Raw genomic sequence first — 27,053 nt, 5'->3', positions numbered from 1 at the left:
TGAGACCTCATACCTTGCAGGTGCCGGTGACCCCAGGCAGGCTGTTGCAGTCTCTCAGTGTAAACTTGACCTCCACATAAACCCGCTGAGCTCCGGACCTGGGGATCCAGTCCGTCCTCAGCCAGTTGTTCTGATTGGGTTGTAAGACGTTACACACCTGGTACGTCCTGATGGGGATGTTCTTCTCATCCATGATACTCACTTCTTCCCACTGCAAATTCATATACACACATACACATGAGTCTCTGAGGATGTTAGATGAAGAATAAAATAAGAATAACAAAGTTAAAATATATAAATAATAGTGTCAAATTAAAATATATTTCTTCGAAAGTAAAGTCCTGCAGCACCGCCTCCAAATTGAAGAAGTATATCCTAAACTACTAAAGTTATTATTAGTCAGTGCATTTAATCCAAAAACTCAAATGCTGCCAAGTGTGGATGCTTTGAAATGGCGCTGCCAGAAAATAAAACCCAGGAGAAAATCAATAAAATGTGGTTAAAAATAAACCTCATGAGCATTAAATTGTCTTTTGTTATGCAATTTCAGACACCATCGCCCTAAAAGCGTTTAAATAAATAGTTTGACAAAATATTTTACAATACTGCACAATTGGAAAATTCATTAAAGTAATTTTAACAAAACATTTAATGTAATGTTATATGGTCTATTGTACTTATTGAACTCTACTTGCATAAATACATACTAACCTGCAGACAAAAACTAATTGACAGTCAAATAAAAAAAGTTAACTATTGGTTTTGGTCCTAGCAGACAAAAGCCCAAGACAGAGAGAATTGATAACCTCTGCACATTTCACATGCTGCATGGTTAATTGACGGCAGCCATTCATTGTTGCATCACCATTCTGCTGCGGTATCCCATTTGTTACCACTCAAGGTTTTTTTTTTTTTTTTTTTTACAATCACATTTCCATGCAAGTGAAGCAGGCTCAGCCTTCACTGCACCATCCATCTCAATAGAAGCAGCCACTTGCCTTGTACTGTGACCCCCCCCGCCAAATGACCCCCAAGCCTCCCAACTCCAAATTGGCTTTTTATTGCCGCTGAATAATAATCTGGTCTCTCCCTACAACTGAGAGACACACAAATTTAAATGTGCCATGTCCAATGAGGGACAACGGGAGGGGAGTGTGCGTGAATGACGGAATGAGCGTGTGCGCTGGTGGGAAGGCCGGAATGGGAAATGGTTGTGTGCGTGTGAACATGTGTGCAATGAACTTTCATCGATATGCCGTCAGGGCTGATCTTGTCAGTTAACTAATAACGGCCTTTAGCGCCGCACATCTATTAGTGAATTGATGATTAGACATTGCGTGTGTTGGGTGGGGTCATTCTACCAAATGACACAGTTGAATGCATAACTATATGACATACTTATGGACCTCTCAATTACAGTATCGGCACAGTTTGTTAGTATGATAGGGTGCCAGTAGGTTGGTCTGTAAGGACTTGACTTAAGACCAGAGTGAGTGGCTTGATCAATGACCACTATGGACCAAAGTACAGTGGTACCTTGACATATGAGTGCCCCAATTTGTGAGCCATTTGACATTTGAAAAAACAAAATCAGCAATTAAGGTAATGTAATGCCCCTGCATGTGGGCAAGGACAGCCACAGGAGCCGATGCACTTTCGGCCGTTTACTGGCTGTGACAAACAGTCAGACAGGCAAGTAAGAAATGTGAACACTCGCAAGGAGTTGCTGTTGGCCACAATTCCCGCCTCGACACTCACACGCAGACTAACTGGCCAATCCGACTCATTAAAGGCACATTTCCAACACGCAAATACTACAGAATATACAGTAATTACACTTTATAAAAGTGGCACTGAAGCCAACAGAGGTACTGTTGATTCAGTCTCGACGTTGTTGTTTTTGGCCTGAAGAACAAGATGTTAGCTAAGGTCTACATTCATGTAACCCTCCACTATAACATAACTCCTCTGGCCAGTTACGACACTGCCATGGAAAAAAGAAGAAGAAGAAGAATCACCTTTATTGTCATGAACATGCATGGATGCACACGAAATTTTTTCTCTGCATTTTACCCATCACAGTGAACACACACACTTGTTAGCGGAACACACTGCAGCAGGGGGCAGCTGAAGCGCCCGGGGAGCAGTTCGGGGTATCAGTGTCTTGCTCAAGGATACCACAGCCGTGAGTCCGGGTTATGTTGGCGGATGGTCCGGTCGGGGTCTTGAACCTAGGTCCCCCACAGTGGTAGGCGCTTAACCATTGGGCCACGGCTGCCCAAATGGTTTCCCAATTTTTAGGGGGCACCCGGATTTGGACCAGACCATATTGACAACAATGGACAATTTAGGGTTTTCAATGAACCTAACTTGGATGTTTTTGGAATGGGAGAGGAAGGTGGATTATCTGCAGAAAACCCGCTCAAGCACGCGGAGAACATACAAACTCCAGTCACGAAGGCCAGAGCCAAGATTCCAACCTTGAACCTCAGAACTTTGACATTAACCACTAGCCCACCTGCCCAAGAAAAAAACCTGTGCACCCAAAAAAACATCCATCCATCCATTATCTGAGCCGCTTCTCCTCACTAGGGTCGCGGGCGTGCTGGATCCTATCCCAGGTGTCATCGGGCAGGAGGCGGGGTACACCCTGAACTGGCTGCCAGCCAATCGCAGGGCACATAGAAACAAACAACCATTCACACTCACAGTCATGCCTACGGGCAATTTAGAGTCTCCAATTAATGCATGTTTTTGGGATGTGGGAGGAAACCAGAGTGCCCGGAGAAAACCCACGCAGGCACTAGGAGAACATGCAAACTCCAAACCCAAAAAAACAACACACGACAATTCAGACAAACATATTAAGTACACATACGATACCAATTTTCTGGCCTACACCCACTGTATTGGATTCCATTGTGTCGGTGTGTTTGTGGTCTATGTGAAGTAACATGTTTATGAATAAATACAAAACAAATTTTCCTGATTCAACTATTATGTGATAGATTGGTTTCTGTATATCATAACCTAAAACATTTGCTGTTCACTATATTATCACCCCCCCCCCCCCAAAAAAAGCCCATTTCGATGTGTTGTACTTGTTCTCGTCAAAAGGTCCAATAAATAGTTGAGTTTCAAGAGATGAAAATTTGATGACCGGGCCATGCTTCAGAGGGTTAATGTGCAACGCAAGCGTGTGCGTGTATGAAGAAGGGCATGAGCACGCTTCTCGTGTGGCATGCATGTTTTTTATGTGTGGGTGTTCGGAGGCCGGGCTGTAAAGAAAAATGAGGTGCGATGCCGCCGCGTCTCCACTCATTTAGACTCTTTGTTAGCTGAATGAAAATCACAGCTGCCAAGGGGAAAAAAACAGCTTTGCCCCTGCAGAGAGATCCCCTGTGATGTGGATGTGAAGCAAGAAGATGCAGAAAGTGTCAGAAGGGGTGAGGGGGAGCGGGGGAGAGGGTGGCGCCTGTAATCAAAAGCTTGCTGTGTGCGGACCAGGACCCCGTCAATCAAGCGGTCTGTGAGAGAATGAACGTATAGAGAGCCAAGAATCTGGTGTCAAGTTCACCAATAACTCTTAAACCAACAACGGGGTGAGAGTCAGTGCACAGTGAAAGTAGAGAACTTTTAGATTTTTTTTAACGATTAATTCTGGCTAATACACAGCAGTTAAAAAATGTCTAAAGAAATGACACCCACCAGCAGGCTGCTTTATGCCACATCGTGTGCCAAACACAATGCCAACTACCCCGTATTAGCACTCAGGCTGGGTGGACAGCTCATTTTCAAATCTGCGGGAGGAATATTTAAAGTTTCCAGACCTCGTGATTGCATGTCTGTGCGCCTTATCCAAAAAGACAGCAGGTTGTCTACAGTGCATCTGATAAAAAATGAAAAAGAAAAATCGAGAGCTCCCACTCACCCCTCCTTCTGAGGGACTCGCTGCCCATTTCAGCTCTCCTGGCACTGTCCTGGTATCCAACAGGGTCACTAAAATGACACATACACAGTTAACAATGCTTCAATAAAAAAAAATTGATCGGTGCAAAACAAAACAAAAAACTAGTAGTTGTTTTGCCAAATACTTGTGCATCCACTAAATCAGAAACAAATGTGGGAATTAACAGGAAGCATAAACACTGTTTCAGCTTCTAATGTGGATTTAAATTTCAATATAATTATATAATTCTAATATTTTAGATTTAATTCATTCTGTGAACACGCTTGTAACTCAAAACACTTGTACTCAAATCATCTTTACTCTTTGAAATGAATGGAAATGAATTAAACTGTTGGCGCATCATGATTAATTCATTGCGGCTCCTTCTGCTGTGTGTGACTTGGCCACCGGGAGCAGTATAACACAGTCATGCAGACACAAACGAAGAAGATTTTTACAATTACTGTAAGTGACTCAGTGAGCTGTAGTAATATTAGTCATTTATCACAGAGGATAAAGAATATATGCCTTTGAGTATTTTTGTATTATGTATTGATGCACAGTTTATGTTCAAATATGCATTGCCTGTTGCATTATAACACCCTCACATTGATCTTAGCCCATCTATGGCATTTTGCACTGTTTTTTGGCATTAAGCTAAGAGGACGTTCCCGCAGCGAAGCTGTGTGGTTGATCTAAATAACATGTAATTCTCTTTGTTTCATGTTTAGTTTGACAGTGAGCTCCAACTGGTAATGGCATTAAACAACTGGAAGCCTCTTTTTTTGAAGAATTGCTCACTATCTGCCAAATTGCTGCTTGTGGTCAAGTGAGTTGATTTCACTGCGACCGTACATTGTTCATATCTCAAATATTTGCTCGCAAATTAAGGATAAACGATGGCTCCTATCGAAAAAAATAATAATTCACAAGTCGAGTCACTTGTGTCTCAAGGCTCCACTGTACGGAGAAATAACTCAAACTTATATGCAAAAGTATTGGGACACCTGGCTGAGAACAGAGGCAGCATTTCAAAATTATAACCATACTTGTGGGAAGACTTTCTACAAGTTGGAGTGTGTAAGGTCAGAGGTCACTGATATTGGGCATGAGTGAGGGCCTGGATGGCTCAGCATTTCTGTTCTTGTTCATCACAGAGATGGTTGATGGGGTTGAGTCAAGTTCTTCCGAACCAAACCCACCTCACCCTGCGTCTGTGGACCGTGTACAAAAAGGCTATTCCCAAGCATTGGTACCACAAAACGCCCCAAAATGTCTTGATAAGATAAAACAAAAAACAGATTTGCTGACATCTAAACGAATCCCAGATTGATTGTTGGAATAAAAGGTCCCAAAACGTTGGTCCATATGCTTGAAATAATTGATCATTTCAAACTAGAGGTTACATTAGCTATAGTTGTTTCGTGCAAAACAATTTAAGACAAAAAAATCCATTTACATGACAAATTTCAAAGTGCTTAAGAGATGCGTCACCACGCAAGGAAGCAAGGAGGACATGTCCCAATACGTCAACTTTTAAACCCGAACCATCCAAGGGCGCACACAGAGCGCACGCAGCCGAGTCTCACCGCGCAAAGACAGTTCCAGTCCCACGGACTCCTTACCTTCATTGGCCGGAAAAATCCTCGTCCTGGAACTTGAAACTGTAGCTATTATCCACATAAACGCCGTGAATGTTCGCCTTACATGCGCAGCCATGTGTGACGGGGGGAAGCGTGCGTGTTGGCCGCTGGCTGTGCGCGCTGGCTGCGGAGGATCCATCCCGGTGGGAAAAGTGTGTGTTAATGAAGAAGCCAAGGGTTTGTGTGCGTGTGTGTGTGTGTATGTGTGTGTGTGTGGTGCGTGTGTGGTGGGAGTGAGTTGGATGCACGGGGTAGTGGGGCGGTCTCACACTCGCGTGCTTCGCCTTGTGGGCATTCAAACTGCACGAGCCAAATAATATGCATGCACTATAAGCAAACACTAAAAGGAATCATCATGCATTTTAGTTTGAAAGATGAAAAGAAAAAGCCATGTTAAAAAAAGGTCCTTATTTGTATGGTAATCTATATGTAAATGGGTAAAAATCTATCAATGTTTTCCCTCGCTCTATATTTAGTTTACAACCCTAAAAACCTCCAAGCTGGAAAAAAAAAATCCAAGATAAATATTTAATTCGCCCTATTTCTTACACGTCCTTTATTTTTTATGCAGCTTTTCATGGATGAAAACCGCTAAAACGGCAGACACACACAAAAAATAAAAAAGAATAATAAAAATCACACGATGAAGCTTTTTATGAAATCACAAAAAAATGCATCATACTGGTTTGAGGTGACAAAATAGTTACCTCCAAAGCACCCCGAATGTTGCTGGAGGACCAGGACACATAACTACAGCGCCACCTCTTGGTGATCCTTGTACATGGAAGCGTTATGGGTGTCAATCAAATCATCATTGACTAGCTTGAATTGTTTTGTCTCTATACCAGTAAAGGGCGTAAAATAAGGGCCCATCGTGGAATAATATTACCACAAGTGAGAGCATTTGGACAAGAAAGTAAAAAAAAGACTTGAATTGTGCTTGAAAACACGACGAAGCAAAACAAAGAACAGCCTCGTGACCTGTCCTCCTCCACCATCCCTCCCTCGAACTGAGTGGAGAACAATCACTCTTGTGAAATCACAGCATGATAAAGTAAATGTTAAATAACACCGAATTGTGTGCGTGTGTGTTTTTTTTTTTTTGGTCATTCCGATCTTGTACGGTAAACTGCAAACACAGGGGTCGAGTTAAGAGAGCAGGGGCAGGGGGGGTTGAATGAGTCAACATTTTTTTGTAGTCGACTATAATGTGATGAAATTTGAGTCGAAGTCGATTAATCTTTGATGTCATTGTTGTAATTAGTAGTAGTCCTGTAGCACGGTAGTTTCACTTCAACAAACTAGCTGGTCTCATCTTATGTTCCATTGCCTCGTGTGTTGCAAAATGGGACATTGTAGACAGGCTCTAAAAAAATGGGCATTGCTGTTTCTATTTCACTTGTGCTTTTATTGTATTTGAGGACATACTTGCAATAGGACAAATTTTTGGTCAAATATATATACACACGCATGTAGCGTCCATACAGCCGTACAGAATAACAGACATCTGTGTCCTAAACCATGTGTCGCAATGTTAGTGTGTGTTGTATCGTACAACTTGATGAATGATGATGAATAAAGTTCTCGTTAGCACACAGTTGTTCTCTTATCAGACATAACATTTTTGATAACCAGATAGAGCGTCACTTTGCGCCCCTGCCCTTGTTCTTCGCCGCCAGTCCTGAGGTACTGCTGGTACTTGTTCTCACCACAGGCCACATCATTGTTATGGTTGCGAGGGGCGTAATAGTTCACCAAAAATTGCAGTTCGGTACGTACAGTCAGGAGACAGCTAGCATAGCTAGGATAAAAAATTGGTGGATTGTGTCAGGAAGGGCATCCGGCGTAAAAACTGTGACAAAAGTCACGGGAGTGACTTGCCGGGGCAACAAGACAAAAGTCAAAACAACAATAACAACGTACCTTGGTTTTAAGCTCACGGTTCGGTTCACATCAGGTCCAGTAAGAAAACAACATTCAAAACAATCTTTTCATTTTTTGTTAACAAGGGAGCTTTCACAAACCACATAAAATCACGTCGAGGGCCAGATTTGGCGTGCGGGCCTTTTGTTTGTACCCATGACCTACAAGTTTGTTGTCTTGCAAAATGTAGTTGCGTTATGGTAACAACTGTTAAAAAGGCACAGAAAATATTTGTGAGGGTGATTTCAAAGTACAGTATATCACGGTTGGCGTGTGCGTGTGTTTGCATTTGCATGCATGTGCCGGTCTCCATCTTTGTTTTTGTCGTTACAGTTGCTCCGCCGAAACCATGTCGATACTGCGTAAGGCATCCTAAGGGGCCCAGGAAGAGCATCTGGTGCTTTGAGAAGCCGAAATAAAAAGAAAGGAACTCCCGCATTCGATATGCCACTCTTCCCCCTACTTGCCATAAGACCATTTTCACGTTTTTTTTCCTTCCCCAACGGCACGATCGACCGCGCAATCACAAAGGCCCAATTAGCCAAAGCAGGGAACGTGATTTCGGCTGGGAACGTCTGGCCAATGGCGTCGGGCGGCACAAGGCGAAGCCCCTGTGGCGTGGCGGCGTGGGTGGGTGGTACTGGGGCGAGCCGTTGTTTCTGGTCATTTGTGTCACCAAAGTTTTGATTGATGACTGTAGGGATGTTTTTCACACTCTCCTTTGAGATTCACAGGTCTCTGAAGGAAAGGGGGGTCCACAGAGGGCCCTTGGCACGCCATCGTACAAACACGTCTACACACGCACATCTTTTGTTCAATTCGGGTTCCCAGATGGCTGCTGCCCACACATCTGTATTGTGGGTCTCACACAGATGGTGTGTGCTTGTATATTTTACATGTTAACATGGACACACGCAGCATTGCCCAGTGTCTAATACGATAGAGATCAAGACGAGAGGGGGGACTGGAGGAAATAAAACAGTTTCCAAAGGTAAATGCGTAAATGTGTGTGAGAAAAAAGCCCAAGGGACGCTAGGTGCGTGGGCGGCTAGAGAGACGAACAAAGGAGGCTGGGAAGAGAGACCGGGGACAGCGCATTGCCAGTGAGGAGCTGATTGGTTGGGTAGGAGTCGGTGGAGTACGGCTGCTGGTGGTGATGGTAGTGAGGGTGGGGGTGTTGTTGGGCGTTTGGAAAGGATCTTCCCTCAAAGCCTCCCTAAGATATTCCTGGAGTGATTTCAGCTTTCTCTTAGCTTGCAGTCCAACATGGGCTTCCATAACTGCAGGAGCTAAACATGTTTACAGCTTCATTCCCACCAAGCAGGACAGTATGTTTCACTTTGGAATGCTATACAATTTTAAAGGCAGGTGGTATGGAAATAGACAATCGGTACTTTACCGTGCCAATGTAGATAAAGATGGCAGCTCGACACACAGTTGGTGGTTGATTAGTGGGAAGAGAATCATCATGTGCAATTTCTAAAAAGAAAATACTATAGAGAGGAATTTAAATATTTTTGCATTTCTTGTTAAAGTCAGCAGGCAGCACGGTGCCATATTGCGTTACTCTTTGTTGAAGTCACTGGCTGGTTTCACTTAGTACGTTTAGATCAGTTCAGTTTAGTCGAGCTAAGACATTATATCAGATTCTAGCACTTGAGTTGTCCCAAATAACAGTGAACCACTTTTCCATATGTGTTTGGGAGAATTTGTTGTGATCCAATTAAACCAATGTTGAACTTTATGGCCATAATTCCAAAAAGTGTGTTTGGCGAAAATACCACACTGCTCATCAACAAAAGAATGCCATAGCGACAGTGAACCATGATGGTGGCAGCTTCGTGCTTTGGGATTGTTTTTCTTTAGCGTGCACTGGGGAATATAGAGGGAATTATGAATAGTTCCCAATATCAGTCATTGTTGGCACAAAACCTTCAGAAAGCAAAAAAAAAAAAAAAAAAAAAAAAAAAAAAGAGGAAGAAAAAAGATTTCAGTAAAATCCTACTAGAACAATTGATCTTTATTCGGGGTTAGTCAGAGGCACTTTAAATGGTGACAGGTGTGTGTGACTGACTCCCATTTAATATCTGTTTGAATGTGCTGGGTACATTTTGAACAAAGCCACATCCCAGATATAAGAGGGTGTGCACACTTGTGCAAGCACATTATTTTAGTTCTTTATTTTTGCTTTCCCTCTTGAAATTATTATTTTTAAAATTCAATTGAGTTGTTCTGGTAATTCACATTAATGGTGGAAAAAAGTTTTGAAATAATTTTTTTAATCTTTTTTTTTCACAAAAACTGGCATTTGAAGAGGGGTGTGTAAACTTTTTATAGCCACTGTAAATGCATGGGAGGTTGGATGCACAGTTGTCACGACAGACACCCAACCTATCAGCCAATTATGTTCTACTAGCCACAGTGACACACCCCTTTGGCTTTGTTGATGATACAATCAGTGTCATACAATCAGTGTCAGAGTGTCCGACAGTCATCTGTGCAAGACAATACAACGCTACCCCGTGAATCCACTCAGCTTTCCGTCTACGACCGGAAGCTCTGTCACATCAAGTTTGTGTGAGATTCCCTGTTCCTCCTCTTTTGAATCGTGGATGAAGACAATCGTGAAATCTGAGCATTTCCTGACCTGGTATCTGTGGATTACGGAACATTGCATCACTTTGGCCCTAGACAAATTCCCTCTCAAATCTTCCAAGCCTGACCCTCTCGACAGTGACATGAGCTACTCTGTATCCTGGCTTTGAACTGAACTATCACTGAACTTGAATTGATTATTCAAATCGTTTCCAACCTTTCTGGTAGTTCGGTGTTTTGCAGTTGGGTCCTTCACCACACCTGCCTGGTGTCAAGACTTGATAATCTGAGATCAAGTCAGTCTTTCATTTTGTGGAATGGTTAAAAACCAGGACAATTTGAAAAATGCTTTTATGTTTTTCGACAAAAAGTTGCATATTTTTGTGAAGAAAATATGTACATTTCTTAGATTAATGTAGTAATTTAATGAGAACAGTCATAATTTTCAACAAAATAAATCATATATTTGAGATTAACGTATATTTTCAAGGTAAAAAGTCATATATTTTAGAAAAAATATATAGTACAGGATTTCTGTGTGTGTGTGCGTGCATTTGTGTGTGCGTCTGTGTGCATGATTCGATAAACACGGAGTCAGAGTGAATAGATATTCTCTCCCATCTCCCTCCATCTGTTCAGCTGCCATTTCCGTCTTCCGAGGGAAACAACAGAGGGACAAAGCGCACAGTCAAGATAAACAGTCAAGTGAGGGGAAAACACTCTTAAGTCACCTGTGTAGATCTGTACATCTTAAGAACAAAAGTATGAGGACAGCTGGCATACCGGAAGTGAAAATTAAAGAAGCTATGGAGTTGTTACCTTTTTCAACTTTCACTCTTCTGGAAGACTTTCTACATGATTTTGGAGTGTGCCTGTGTGACGTTTTGTCCATGTATGCAGACAAACATTTGTGAGGTCAGAGAGGTCACTGATGTTGGGCCACAATCTCTGGTTCAGGGTGTTGATCAAGTTCTTACATAAAGTACCTAAGTAATTCAAGGATGCCTTAATGGACCTTGCTTTATACACTGAGGCACAGTTATTCTGGAATGAAAAAAGGCCTTCTCTCAATTGGAAACTAGACCACATTTTTCCTATTAAAGATGAAGAATTAGGACTAATTGACTGATCAGTGAAGTGTCCCTAGATTCAGTTAGGTTCACAACGGTACAGTTTGGAACCATTAAGTTGGATCTGACTTGTTTCATTTTCACAATGTGGATGCTGACACGCAACTAATATGACATCCAAGGCAATTTTGCATATTGCAGTCCTCCAAAGAATTTAACCTAATACAAAAAAATCAATTACCGAACCTGCATGTTTTTTTTTTTTGTAGTAGTAGTTTGTTTTGGATTGTCGGAGGAAGCCGACCTGAAGCAGATATGGAGCATATATTGCCCATTAGTCAATAAATGCAAATGCCTCCGTGGGGTACCACTAAAATCAGGATTTTAAAAAATGTTGTTTTTTTTACCTTCAATATACTATAAATATTTTAAACCGACTTAATACTATTAACTTTTAAAATGGAAAAGCTAACATAGATTTAAAGGTAAAGCGATGTCCAGTTAATAGAGGGAAAATCAACTCATTCAGTGTCCTCATTGGTCTAATTTATGCATTTATCATTATTTATTGTATGTATTGTATGCATATAAAAATACATTTTATATTTTACGTGCATGCTAGACAACGTATTTATCTGTGTTTTCATTTTTATATTTTAAAATTTTTATTTTATATTTAAAATGAGGTGACATGTTATCATATAAATTAAAGATGATCGTAAAAACAAAGCTATTTGATATATTTTCTAGGCATTGTAAATTGACAAATAATTTGATATAGACAATTATTATGAGGATATTTTTGGTTCGGGTCAAAATTGACCTGGAATATACTATGTGGGCATGAAAAATAAACAGTACATAAGGGTGAAGTTAGTCGACAGGAATAGACGGACTTCATTGGCATTCAGCGGAAGGAGCAAAAACCCATTTTGACTCAAAACAGCGATAAGTGAAAATTGATTTCTGTAGCTACACCTTTATCCAGATCCTCATCAAAATGGTATGGGTTACACACATATGGAAGCATACTCAACATATTGTAACTGTGCTGCTTATAGTGCAAACGGGCCATTAGTGTATCTCTGAGACGATGTGTATGAGTGGAGTTTGCGCTTGGCTTCCTGTGCTTCTGAGACTGTCTTTGTGGTGGTACAAGTGTGTGTGCGTGTATGTGTGTGAGGACTTTCATTGTTCCACTCCTCCTTATCTCGTGTCTTGGCGGAGAGCCTGGACCGTGTTCTCCCCTCAGCGATGTGACCCTGCTCCTCAGATAACAGACCACCCTAAAAATACTCCTCAGTGCTCCTCTCCATTGTTCCCCTCACCTCTCCTGGCATGAGGTACCCTCAGTAGTCTGCCAAGGTTTTACCAGATTAAAACACCTCAGGCCACCTTCTGATGTCACAGAATATACTGTACTGTATACCCCTACACTAGAATTCCTCTCTTCTCACTCTGTGTCTTGGCCTGGACAGCAGAGGTGCAACTCAGACCGTTACATCACAAGTTTTCTTATCATTTTTCCACAATAATTCCTCTTCACCCCCGCAGCTCCTGCACTCACCAACACTGTGGACACGCACTGCAGATGGGATGTAGGAGGAGATGGAGAGGACACAAGCTTCTGGGCTCACTAACAATTCCACATCAAGTCATTTACCATTACGCTCCCCCACCACCCCCGAAAAGAACCCCCCAAAAACAATGAGGAGTACATTGTTTGGCTTGACGTACAGGTGTGACTGTCAGAAGGAATTTGCATAAACGGTTGAAAGATGATGCCAAAAGCATTTTGAGAGCTTTGCAGCTTCTCTGTTGTGAAGCGCTACTACTATATACTGTATTTGTTGTAGTTTTCAGGATGTATCTTAGTGATTTTTGATGTTATAACTCCAAAATCTAAATCCACATTTCACATTTGTGGTTAGAGGGCTCTTGTTTTTCTTCTTTTCGTGCGAGTTCTCATGCGGGTGTGCATGTCCACCCTTGCCTTTCTTTGGGCCCAAACCCACGCAGGTGACCAGAGGGGGCGTTATGTGGGTGGACAACTCAATGGTGATCCTTTCTCTTTTAACCTCACGCTCGCTCCCCCTAAAAAAAAACAAAAAAAAAAACAACCCCCACCCTGTGTTTGTCACCCACTGAGAAAAATAACTAAAAAAATATAGGTCAGACTCACATTAAACAAGATTTCTCAAAAAGCTGCAGCTCAAGTCCCAAATTAGAACCCAAACTTACAAAATATCATGTACCGGTATTGTAATTACTCAACTGTGTCTAAATTTTGAGTTAAGTTAATTTTTATCCGGTAAATAAGTAGCTGGAAATGCCACAAGAAAGTGGCAAAAAACTACATTGTTGTGACAAAAAGTTCCCATTATGTCCAAAATGTATTCATACGCACTCTCCGTACATGAATATACAATGTTCTATACTATTCATTGTATACAGGAATTGATTAGACTCTAGTATGCTTATAGTTAGGAGGGTCCTTTGGAATGGAAATATCGCTAAAATATCATTAGCCTACCGGCATGATTGCCTAAGTAATTTTTTAAAGTGTTCGGAAAACAATTTATAAAAGAAACTAACAACAAAAACAAAAAGAGTTAATTTGGTTTGATTCAATTTTGGATGATTAATAATCTAGACAGAAAAATATATTTTTTTTTTAGCAAGCACGTTGGTATTTGTTATTGATATTGTGAGAGTACGTTAAAAATGAATGAGGAAATTTTGCTATTATGTTAACAATATACTTTTGTGATGTTCTTGTGTCATGTAAGGCATGCTAAGATACCCATTCAATGAATAAAAAGTCAATATAACTTTGTCATGGATATACATTATTTTGTGCTTAATTCTATTGATAAAGGATAAAGAACTCAGCCATAAAAAAACAGACATTAATTTATAACAACAAAGTGTGCCTGCTTGATGATCAATAAAATACCTTACAGACGAATGTTGTGGTTGCCAACCCCATCACTGTTAATACATATGATTTGCAAAGTCAATAATTATTTGATCAACAATAAGCCCATTGGGATGGGAAGAGTCATTTTAAATAGAAACAGCAAGCAGGAAGATCACATGAAGGTGTTTTTCTCAGGCGGACAAGCTGGTGAGAAGAGCTTGTGTTTAGAAAGCTTTGCGAGGATTAGGCTGTCAAAATCACATGATTGTCCAGTTGATCAAGTTACCTTTTCTTTTATCAGCAAACATGCATACACACATATATGCATACACAATAGCACAGGAGTGAAACTGAAGCCCCAAATTGCGCCGCATTTTGGACAACACAACATGTGTGTGTGTGTGTGTGCGTGTGTGTGTGTGTGTGTATGTATCTGTGTGTCAATGTATCTCATGGGCCCACCTCAGTGTTATGACACAGATGTTCATGTTTGCCATTTCCAACCTGCCTGGAGTGGATTGGCCCAGACAAGCAGCGCCCCCCATTGGGCAGAGGAGGCGAGCATCGTTGACGTCATCTGCAATGTGGCAGGAGATGGAGGAAGGTGCTAAATGTTGACGAGTGGGACTGTGGAAGGGCAGAGGAGGCCAGTAAGTCCGATGAGAACAACATGAGTCACCGCCTCTCATACAGTCATCAAGCCTGAAGTTAACTACATTCTTACTTGAACAGACTCGCTGAGTTCTAATGTCTATCACAGAAGATTAGTTTGGGATTTAAAAAATAATAATAAAAAAAACAACAACAATTTTTTTCAATTTCTGGGAGCCTAAAATTTTAGATAATTTAGGGAATGTACACAATATAAAATATACACTCACTGCCCATAATTGGTACACAATCGAGTGAGATTCATTATAATAGCTGTTTATTAATATTAATAATATTTTAAATCCCTTCTTGTATACTATTCAGTCTAATTGAAAAGAAAAAAATGTAATGCCACAATTTGGAATGCAAACAGATTTCAAGAAAAATACATTTCTAAACTGGTAAATAGATGTGTTGTCAAGTAGGGATGAAACAATGAATTGAATAAGTCAATTACATAAAACGACAAAGCAAAATCTCTGCCTTGAAGCTTGGCATTTTTCCACACGGACTAATGTTACCACAGACTCACGCACCACTCCATGTAAAAATGAGTTGGCACAATGGCAGCATGGCAGGAGAAAAGAGTTCGTAAAAGACCGAAAATGTCCAAAAAAAAAAGTAGATAACAAACATCAACTGCAATGCACAGCTAACACCGCACAAGCACAACCACGATCGCCAAACCACGGTATCGATGTTAGCTTATTTAATAGGCGACGGCCGATAGTTAGAACTCATTGTTATGCCCCCTCAAGTGGTCAAGGTGCACTTCAATCATTTTATTGAACAAACGGTAACAAAATAAACGCATTCATACATGTGCTGCCACAACTGATGCCAGGGGACTAAATGAGCAGACTGGCTAACAGTTAGCCAGTTAGCAGCCAGCCACTGAGCTGAGCTCACGACAGCCAACTCCACACTAGCTGACTCCCACGTCACTCACCAGGCCAGGCCCCACCTTTTACAGCCACACGCACTCAAAGTCACAGATATTACAGTGTGGAACGTGAGGATGGCGACCCCAAGTGGACAACAATAATACCTGCACCTTACATGCAGATTTTGTTATTTAATAATACAAACTCAATACAAAAATAAAGAACGATAAATAAGATGGCTGATGAAGTAAAGCAGCCAAACCTGCACTTCAACACACAGCATCAGGTTGTGACAGTGGATATTAGTCTTGTCTTCCGCTGGGGGAAGTACAGGAAGACAAAGGCGATATTATGCGTAACAAATTACATTGCCGCAATTATGCATGCATGTGATCTAAATATTCCATAAACTACAGTAGAGGAAGGGGAGGGTGGGGTTCGGATACATTAAAAAACGAAGGGAGGAGCGCTGTGATGTAGCGCAGATGAAAATGTTCAATGTGTGATTATGAACCCAGTAAGCATGCATAGCGATGAGAGCACTGGAAAATGAAATGAGCGGACCCAAAGCAACTCATCAGAGCGGACTAGTGCAGCGATACTTTGAACGGCCCGCATGAACACACCTCACAGTTACACAATGGTCTAGCAGAGGCTAAATGTGTGAACTATGAATCTTTGGCTGTCATTGTGTGATCATTTCACTTCCTGAGTTCTGTATGCAGCTAAGTGTGAAACTCCTTTGAATTCACATCATTTGTCAGTTGCACATGATAAAAATGTGTTAAACTAACATATAGTATATTATCTGATTTTTTTTTCTTTTTTAGGAAAAAAGGGGAAAAATATGTCAGTTTACCACATTTTAATCATGTGCAACTGAAAATGAAGTACTGTACTGTATGAGTAAAATGGTTCTTCGGAGACTGTATTGTCAACATGGCTTTGAGAATTAAGATTTCAGGATTCAATGCAGGAAAATAACAGTACTATTTACAAACATAAAATGTAATAAAAAGAATGTGTAATTATTGTATATGCTGTAATATTCATTTGTCGAACATATGGCTTTAAGGGGTGGCGGCACGGTGGGCGACAGGTTAGAGCGTCAGCCTCACAGTTCTGAGGCCCCGGGTTCAATCCCGGGCCCTGCCTGTGTGGAGTTTGCATGTTCTCCCCGTGCCTGCGTGGGTTTTCTCCGGGCACTCCGATTTCCTCCCACATCCCAAAAACATGCATTCATTTGAGACTCTAAATTGCCCATAGGCATGACTGTGAGTGCAAATGGTTGTTTGTTTCTATGTGCCCTGCGATTGGCTGGCAACCAGTTCAGGGGTGTACCCCGCCTCCTGCCCGATGACAGCTGGGATAGGCTCCAGCACGCCCGCGACCCTAGTGAGGAGAAGCAGCTCAGAAAATGGATGTATGGATGGCTTTAAGGGGTGTGGCCTAGTGACATCAGGAGGTCGTGTCTGTGGCCGGTCAGTCTGCGTGGGAGCGTCTGGGCGTGAGTTGAGGCTTACAGCGGGTCCTTGCGAGTGTTTTCATTTTGCATTTACGTGTTTGGCTGCTTGTCCCGTTCAACAAACGGCTGAAAATGCTTCAGCGACTGTGGCTCTCCTTGCCCGCATGTGATGGCATACATTGCCATTTTCTTTTCACTTAACTTAATCGGCGGTATATCTGAAGCCTGATTGTAACAAATATTTTGACAACAAAGCAAAAAAACAAAAAATGGACCGAATGATGGCTCACAATTGGAAAACCTTGAACTTGTAACTATAAGTTAAGGTACCACTGCAACTAATTGGTATATCTGCTAAATGTTTTAAACATCCAAATGGTTAAGTGAATATTTCAAAACTCGGGGGGAAACCATAAGGAGCTTTCTCCTGAGCACCACATAAACCTTTCAAAACAACACTCCGAGTTGTTATTAGCAACATTTGCAGTGCAATTAAAGAAATTGCCAGTTGGAGGTCATCAATCTGTTGCAATGCAATCATGCTAATAGTCACTCCCGTGGTCAATCCGTCAGCCTTAATGCTGAATAATTATGACTTTTAAGCTGAGCATCTTTGCGATTAATGTAGATTTCATTCTCTAACACTGTGAACCTTTCTCCTGTTAAGTCTTGTCTACAAAGTGTGTGGCTCATCGCTCCGCAGAGTGACACCCGCCTGAAGTATTAAAAAAAAAAAAAACAGGAAAAAAAAGATGCCACCTCAGCTGGAGGGTGCCTTCAAATGTTAAATGAGGCGTCCTGCCTCCTCGCTCATGCAAATGCATGACGCGACTGTCAAGGAGGATGTCTGGTTTACTATTTCTGCCGCGGAAGCCACAGGCCTTGATGATGCTCCAGTCACGCAAGGTGACTTCGCCGCCAACGAGTCACTCGCTGCAGTAACTTAGACTCGCCACTAAGTGGCAAAAGAGATCCACACTCTAACCCTTGAACCTGTGACTCTCATAATAATACACCCAGCCAACCCTGTACTGTTTTCCTCAGAAGGGTAGCGGGTGTGTTGGAGCTTTTCCCACCTGACTTAACTCGCCAGTCGCAGGGCACAAAAAGACAAACAACCAATCACGGGCGAGTTCGGGTCTTCAATCAACTTATTGGGCATGTTTTTGGAACGTGGGAGGAAACTCAAGCACGCCGAGAAGACCAACGCAGGCACGGGGAGAACGTGCGGACTTCACACAGGAAGGCCCGAGCCAGGGTTTGAAGCCTCCATTTCTCTTTTTGATAAAAAAAAAAAAAGTCATTTGATGAATATATCTTCAGGTAACATATAGTAAAATGACCCAAGAAAGTGGCAAGACACTGTAAGATGTTGTGTTGAGATTCATTTAAAATACATAAATAAGGTCCCATGTCCAAAATGATTCATATCGTCTCAATAGATACATTTGCCAATATTAAAGATTTATAGTTGATAAGAATGCTCTTTGCCACAGGTGTCAAACTCAAGGCCTTTGGGGCCAGATCCGGCTCACCGCATGATTTGATGTGGCCCGTGAAGGCAAATCATTGTGTGTCAACTTCCATGATTCTTGTTAAAATCTGGACCAAAATTACAAATTGTCACATATCATAAATGATAACGCTGAGATAGTGCAAGAATTTTTGTGTTACCAAACATGAACAGTAGTTGAAAACCCATTGCCCTTGATTTCTGATTCCAAAACTAGTTCATAAATTTCGTGTGTAATAAAATGATGAGGCGATTAAAGATTTTTATAGTTTCACAGTCATAACGGTCCTCCGAGGGAAACCATAACTACAATGTGGTCCGCAACAGAAATGAGTTTGACAGCCCTGCGTCTAGGCAGCACAGTGACTTAGTGGTTAACACGCCTGCCTCAGATTTCCGAGTTTCGAATCTACAATAGGTTTAGGGCTTTGTGTGTGGAGATTGCATGTTTTCCCCACGCTTGTGTGGGTTTTGTGCAGGTACTCCAGTCTATTTCCACATCCCAAAAACATGCATGTTAGGTTCATTGAAGATTCAAAATTGCCCACAGCTGTGAAAGTGAGTGTGAATGGTTGTTTGTCCATACATAATAAGTCAGCCTCTGTAGGCTTCAACTCACCTGCGAGTCTAATGAGGATAAGCACTGCAGAAAGTGGACCGTGTCATTATTATCCCTCCATCCATTTTCTTTACCGCTTATCCTCACTAGCGTCGCAGGCATGCTATCCCAGCTATCTCCAGGCGGGAGGCGGGGTACACCCTGAACTGGTCGCCAGCCAATCGCAGGACATAAACAAACAACCATTCACACTTATGGGCAATTTAGAGTCTTCAATCAACCTAGCAAGCATGTTTTGGGGATGTGGGACGACACCGGAGTAAACCCACACAGCCACAGAGAGAACAAGCAAACGCCACACAGGCTGTGCCGGGATTTGAACCCCAATCCTCAGAACTAACTGTGAGGTAGATGTGCTAACCAGTCGTCCACCGTGCCGCCACGTCATTATTATTTTATCTCCAGACCAAAATTCTTTCGAGGCTGAGGCCACATCCAAGAGTAACATTATTTTTTTTTTTGCTTAATCATGGCAAAAAATGAACATGATGGCGCTGCTTCTCTCTATTTAAAGACTCCATATACTGAATTCACAGATTTGTTTCTAGAGACATTATACTTTCAGTTTTTTAGTTTTGGTGGGGGGCGTGGTTAAAACAGCACCGTGTGACCCAACATGAGTCACCCCTCCCTCAGTATATGAGAACTTGAGTGCCTTTGTTTGCATTAGCAGTTATCCAGCACAATTGCAACAAGCAGTTAGCCATCTCGCTATGCCCACACTCTGAAAATGCATCTTCTCTTCGGTTAGTCGACTGATGTGGCCGCTTCAGAGCAGCTCGTTTTTTTTGGCCGTGACGGTGCACATTTGACGGAGATAAGGCGGAAGAGTGAGGTAAGAAAAAAAAAATACAAAAAATAAAGTCCAATGTGACAGCCATCGTGTTGACGGGGGCTTCGCGCTGGTGGGATATATTGCAGCCAGTGAAGGCTTCAAGCGGAAATATTTTTTTTAGAAATGTGCTAAATGAAGTAGCATTTACTTTTCAAGGTAATAGAAATGTTACTTGATTGACAGTTGAGCAGGGCGTGGGTTCAGTGCATTCAAAGGAAACGCCCACAGCCTTTCAAAGTTGAAACAAAGGCTTAATTTTTCACAAATTTGAAGCCTCATTTTAAATACTTGCTTTTCTTTAGTCATTCAAATCTTACAACACTCTTCTCTGTGGTATGTCAAATTTACAAGACATCCAGGTACCTTGACTTTGGGAAACTCCCTTTCAAGTCCATGACTCCTCACATAAGGGAGCCACTTGCCAAACGAGACATCTTGTTTGACAAACGACAATGGAAACCACTTTGGTGGATGTAGTAATAACACGCACACACGAGGATTGTCATGAGGAAATGGTATTTTTATTCAGAGCAAACAACAGAACATTGTTGTCACCGTCACGTCTTCCATCTCTCCAATTAAAATATATTCATTCTAAACAGGTAAATATAAAGAATACAATAGCAGAAATGCATAAATAAAATTAGTGCCCATAAATATGAAATTAAAAACAGTGAGCATTTTAAATATTTGAAATTAAGATAAGGCAGTTGTGTTTGGCGCTGCATGATGGTAAGAAGTTGTGTTCACTCTGACTTTACGTGCTTCCCTGTAAAACACACAAACACACACTTAAGAGTTATGTGGCGTATATGAGAAATGTGCGAAAACACAGACTAATGGAAACAGTCAACAGAGTTTCAGAGGACAAAGGTCTACTCACTTGAGCTCCATGAGCTTCTTAATGGCCCAGTCCTGTTTCCAGTGGCTGCACACTTCTCCATCAGCGGTCTCAAATCTAAGTGGCAGATAAAACAAATCACTCAAAATCTACTTTGGTTGACTAAAGGATTTATCAGGTGTAAAGTTTTGAAGGGTCGTGGTTTCTCACACGATAGCATGGATACAAGGAAGGTTCTTTCTCTGAATCCTGTAGCCAATGATAGGAGCGTTAATATGCCCCAAGGTGCTCTTAGTGCAGCATGTGGTAATCTTAATTCCTGTTCACGGGTTAAAAAACAACAACATATATTTCACTTTCAGAATCATGGGAAGTATTGCACGATCAGCAGAATTAGACGACTTACCAGGGCCTGCAGCAGCCAATGCCAGGTAGCCCATAAAAAGAGCCAAGCATGCCAGCCTTGCGGGGTACACTTGCATCATTGCTTCTTGAGGTGGTCCCAGATGGTCTTGGAGAAAGAGGACTGTTTGATCTGGCAAGGAAAGAAGGATGATCCCTTCTGGTCAGACCGCTGGGTTTTATAGGGGAAAAAGAGGAACTCAACTGACCACGGGCAGCATCTTGTATCCTACAGCGTGTGTATGCTGGGAGGGGATGCAATTAGGTGACGCATTTCTTTCCCCTGATTTCATCATTGCAGTCACACAGCTCAATCGAACATGTCCGCCCAGATTCGTGAAATGAGTTGAGTTCACTGCCGCCATACAGCGCTCGTATCGGCAAAAAAGTGGCGGAATGACGGCTCGTATCTCGGAAAACTGAAGTCGTATCACTCGTATCTCTAGGCACGACTGTATTGTCTTGTTGTACGATGTCGCTACAGTATTGACACGCCAACATGAAATGTTGTTATTACTGCTGTTGGCTGAATTCTCCTCAGTGCGCCAGAATGGAAACACACTTCATTCCATTATGCCTTCTTGCAAGTAACCTCATTTTACCACAAATGGCCAACAAACCTTTACATGATTATTTAATACATTTAAGTACAGCATTGTTCCATTTAAATTTGACATAAAAGTTTGCTTCACTTACAAAGAGTTGTATTTTGAATAAAGAACTGTTGTTATATGGTTTTCCTTGTCTTTTTTCTTCTCGATATGTCACTCATGGCACAATTGTTGCATTTCGGAAACTCCCTAAGATGCCACAAGATGGCAAGAGGAAACTAGTAATTGGTGTCAAGGAAGTACTGTATGTTGAAATCATAGCTCTCGACTGTTCTAAGCTCTTTGTATGTCGCGGAGGAGGTAAGCTTACCTTAGTTGTAAACCGAAGTTACAGAGTGCGCTACATGTGTATGTTTCTGCTCGGCTAAGTAGTTGTTAAAAAAAGAGTAAGCATTTTCTTCTGACTCAAATGACCTCTAAGTCATTTATTGTTGCAAAATGAATTTGAAATGGTGTCAAATTGTTTGGGGATCATAGTTTGTGATATATTTAAAGTATAAACTATTACTATAGTTTTTTTTTTTTGTGATTAGGGGGGCATCAATAACTTGTTATTTGTTGTTTTTCGCTATTCACGTTAGACCTATCCCCTGCGAATAGTGGGGGGGGGGGGGGGGGGGGGGGGGGTCACTGTATAGTGTAGCAATGATTAGTTGGAAAATATTGTGATTCAACCATCATAGTGAGTTACTCACCGTAGTATAGGGTAATATGTCATTCAGCTGAATAAGGTGACCGAAATAATAGAAACAGCTGTGAGAATGAAATGCAATTCTACACCACTGTAAACCAAAACCACAGTAGCGCCGTAAATTAGATGGTTTAAAAGAGTGTACAATTTGGAATTCGCTCGTCATTTTTAACTTGACAATTTATTCAACATGAATATAATTGTTGAATAGGGCAGGACTGTGTGGCATTAGAGGAATTTTCACTGTACAAATAAAGTGATCAAGCTACAATCATGTCCTGACGTCTCTGGATTGACTCACTTACTTCATGGTGGACAACAATCTCATTGTGAAATACAAATTGCACCCTTGAAGTAAAGTTAATATCCTGATGATTTCAGCAAAAACATACATGCATGAGCTGATCACGTGTCAATGTGTCATACTTTATTTCTTTTGGAGCAAAAAGAAAAGGGGAAGGAAGGCGATCCTGAGGCTTCCACCACAAACATCCGCCTAACATTTGGTCATTGGTCAGACAAGCATTGTTACAAGTCTGAACTTGTTTGTGAAGCGCTTGCGGATTGGACCGAATACTCATCTATTCATTTTCTATATATCACTTGTCCTCATTGGGGTCGTGAGTGAGCTGGAGACTTTTGGAAAGAAGTGGAGTAGACCCTGGACTGGTCGCCACTCAATCACAGGGTACATACAGTTGAAATCAAAGGTTTACATACACGATATCAAAATAAACTTTTTTTTCCTCTCTCTGACATGAAATACATTTTTCCCCCCTGTTTTAGGATTATCTAAGTAATGTCTATTTGCTAAATGTGATAGATTGTCACGTCATGAGAGATGGATTTAGATTATTTTTCATTAATTTCCTTAAAGTCAGAAATTGAAATACATTTCATTACTATTTGGTACCTTTGCCTTTAAACTGTATGACTTGGATCAGATGTTTTGGATGTCCTTCCACATGATTCTCACAGTATTTGTCAGAAATTTTGGCCCATCCTCCTGACAGTACTGGTGTAACTGAGCCAAGTTTGTATGCCGCCTTGCTCGCGCGTACCTTTTCAGCTCTACCCATACATTTTCACTAGGACTGAGATCAGGGCTTTGTGATTAGGGCCACTCCAAAACCTTTATTTTGTTATCCTTAAGTCACTTGGCAACCAATTTGGCATTATACTATACTAAATACTATACATTTGGAAGACCCATTTGCGCCCACGGTTAAACTTCCTGGCTGAAATATTATTTCCACATAATGTTCCTGGCAGAGTGGCTTTTCACCCCGTGTCGCTACAGTACTCGTTTCACTGTGGGCAATGACACTTAACAGCTTTAGCCAGCATCTTTACAGGGTCTTTTGGTTTTGTTCTTAGGTTCATAGACACATTTTGGACCAAAACACCTTCATCTCTGGGACACAGAACTCATTTACTTCCTGACCGGTATGACAGCTGGACATTTCCATGGTGTTAATACTTGCGTATAATTGTTTAAAGAGATGAATGTGACAACTTCAGGCATCTGGAAATTGCACCCAAGGATGAAGCAGCCTTGTGCAAGTCCACAATTACCTTCATGATATGTCGGCTGATTTCTTTTGATTTTATTTTCATGATGTTACACAAAGAAGCAGTGTGTGCCTTCAAATACATCCACAGGTGTGTCTCTAATTAACTCAAATGTTTTCAATAAACCTATCAGAAGCTTCCCAAGACATTACATCATCAATTTCCCAAATTGTTTAAAGGCATAGTACTCTAACTGTATGTAAACCTTTGACTTTGAAAAAAGTAATGAAACATTTTCTAAAAAAATCCTTCTCTCATTATTCTGGCATTTAGAAAATATAAATCATTTTGGTAACTTTAATAGACCTAAAACAAGAAAGGTTTAGTCTGATTCATGTCAGACTGAGGGAAAAAAAGCACGTCTTTTTATATAGTGTATGTACAGTAAACTTCTTGTTTCAACTGTATAGACAGAGAACCATTCACACTCACACTACGCCAAACAATGTTATCAATTACGCAAATAAATGAAACAATGGAGACCGGATGACCTGATGAGGGCTCTATCATGTTTCCTGCCACAGTGACAAATGTCTACTATCATTTGTAGTCGCTGTGATCTAACATCAATCTTAAAGTTATGCCAAAGTGCGTCAATCCAGTACAATAGTGACTGTGAAAATGACACAGCCAACACTGTCCTGAAGTTTCTGAATGAACCACTACAAATCCTTGCCAGTGAAAAGAAGAAGTGCGACCCACATGGCGGAAGGAAGCGTTCACTAAAATCAAGGACACACTTCTGTGAATCACGTCATGTGATTTCAGAATTTTGAATGAATGAATAAAGACACTTTTCATTTTAAAGGGCCCTTAGAGACAGACAGACAGACAGACAGACAGACAGACAGACTGTACATATAGATCTTGCCACAGAGACAAGATACTAGATCTGGTAAAAATTAATTAAATGACTCATGGGATTGCAGACTTCCGCAGAGCTAATGTAAACGGGAATATTACTGACTCATAATGATACAGTATCAGATTAGTCAATACCATTGTGGTCGCTACAGAGGTGGTCATATGGAAAAAGAGTTGAGGCAAGCAATTGTCTGATGAGTTACTATGGAAGAATCCCAAAACAAACTCTTTTTAAAATCATTTTTGTTTTGTGTGCTTATTTTACTGTGTCATTTCTTCTCGTTTTTTTAAATAATAGATTGGACAAATTACAATACTGTATGTTAAACTGTGAAGCATTTTGGGACTTCTGATAAGTGGAAAAAGTAGGGCTCACAGATGGGTTTTCTCAACAAATTATTATTTTTTGGGGCAGCTACAGTCAGTGAATTGTAAAGTAGACGCCAGAGTTGAATCCAATTACTCGTCATGTTTTCCCAACACTGCGACTTTATTTGAATTTATATCTAACAAATGTGACATATGAGGGTCTGATGACCTCTGAAGGAGCCTTCAGAAAAACTGAAACTGTTTTCATTTTCTTTGTATTATTTGTTAATTATTATGCCCATGTATTTTTTTATTGTTATATTATAGATCTAATTTTAATTTATTTCAAGTATTTAAGGGATAAAGGGTTGTCAAGCCTCTGAAATGCACAACTAGCAAGTCGTAGGGCTGCTCTAACTAATTATAATAAATTGGTTTTATATAGCGCTTTTCTAGATATGCAAAAACACACACACAAAAAAAACAATTTACACCCAAAATAGTAACATAATTTGTCTTCATAACGCCCTGGTGAATAAAGATAATTCTGTTTCAAAATCTTGTTTTTTTTTGGTCCACTTTATGCTTTGGTGAAGTTTCAATTTGTGAAACATATTACATTAATGATCTTTAAGTCAACACTGCTTTAAAGAATGTCCGCTTTCTACAGATTGCTCTTGTTTTCGTTCTGAATGTGGAAATTGGATTCAGCCTCTGCGCAGTGCAGGATTTCGTGCTGCAGGGTACCCCAAAATCAGAACTTTTTCCCTTATCAACTTTAACCGAAAGCTGTGAATTAGCTTTTTTAAACGACTATAATATATATATAAACTAAAAACAAAACGATATACAAATAATTGCTTTTCGGTTTGCCTTTTAGCATGTTTGATTAATTAAAGGTGAAGAATGTCAAGGCGGCCTTTGGATCCTTCGATACTTTGATGTGCAGCCCTCGAAGGAAAAACCATGTGACTATATGTATTTCCTGTCATGAAGCAAAGACCAAGTGATGACAAGCTAGGGGACTTTCGGGGGAAGTTGGTTAGTACATCCGTTTACATACCACAAATAGTTCAGTGAACATCACTTTCTCTCTTAGAAAGAAAACCCACAGCCTATAGTTTATACTATATTTAACAACCTTTCAAGGACAGATAATTAAATAGTACTTGATTATCAATTAAAGGATGTCAAGAATTGGGGAAAATGTGTTCCTATGCACTGAATGAACTGTAAGTGAAATCATGGTTCTCCAGCAAAATCTTCATTCACATATTAGAAACACACCAATGAAGGGTATTCAAACAATACTTTCATCATGGAGGACAAGCAGTGTGTCGTATTTCTTTACAAATATGACCTTACCGAACGACGAGCATGGCATTCATATTACTGTGTCCTTAAACTGTATTTGCAGCTGTATGCTTTGATAACATTGCCGTCTGAATGTGAAACTTTTGAAAACGCTCCCGATCTACTTGGTTGATTTCATGTAAACATCAGAGGGCTGAGTAAATAATAGATAATAAGTATCAAGTCTTAACATTCAAGTTTCATGTGTGTCCCAAGTTACTCTGTGTTGGATTTATCTTACCCAACATTATAAAAAAAATAAACACAAAAGGAATGAAGACGCTGGTTTCTTTTTCTCATGAGGAGGGCGTATGGGAGATTGTTCAGATCACAGCCTCTCAAT

General features: G+C 40.8%; 1 protein-coding gene across 1 annotated transcript in view; it reads right to left on the bottom strand.

The window, feature by feature from the left end:
* Positions 1–5,775, bottom strand: part of LOC133489197 (ephrin type-A receptor 4-like) — a 34,916-nt gene extending 29,141 nt beyond the window's left edge. Inside the window, exons 1-3 of the mRNA XM_061798055.1 lie at positions 5,575–5,775; positions 3,932–3,999; positions 14–211 (exon numbers count right to left, since the gene is read on the bottom strand). Coding sequence (XP_061654039.1) covers positions 14–211; positions 3,932–3,999; positions 5,575–5,731 — 423 coding nt within the window. The 5' untranslated portion in view covers positions 5,732–5,775. The remainder of the gene's footprint in view (positions 1–13; positions 212–3,931; positions 4,000–5,574) is intronic.
* Between the last annotated feature and the right edge of the window lie 21,278 nt (positions 5,776–27,053).

The sequence above is a fragment of the Phyllopteryx taeniolatus genome, chromosome 14, assembly GCF_024500385.1.
Source record: "Phyllopteryx taeniolatus isolate TA_2022b chromosome 14, UOR_Ptae_1.2, whole genome shotgun sequence".
In the NCBI taxonomy this organism is placed as follows: domain Eukaryota; kingdom Metazoa; phylum Chordata; class Actinopteri; order Syngnathiformes; family Syngnathidae; genus Phyllopteryx; species Phyllopteryx taeniolatus.
Note: the sequence above shows the minus strand (reverse complement) of the source record. Positions and strands in the feature narration are given on the sequence as shown.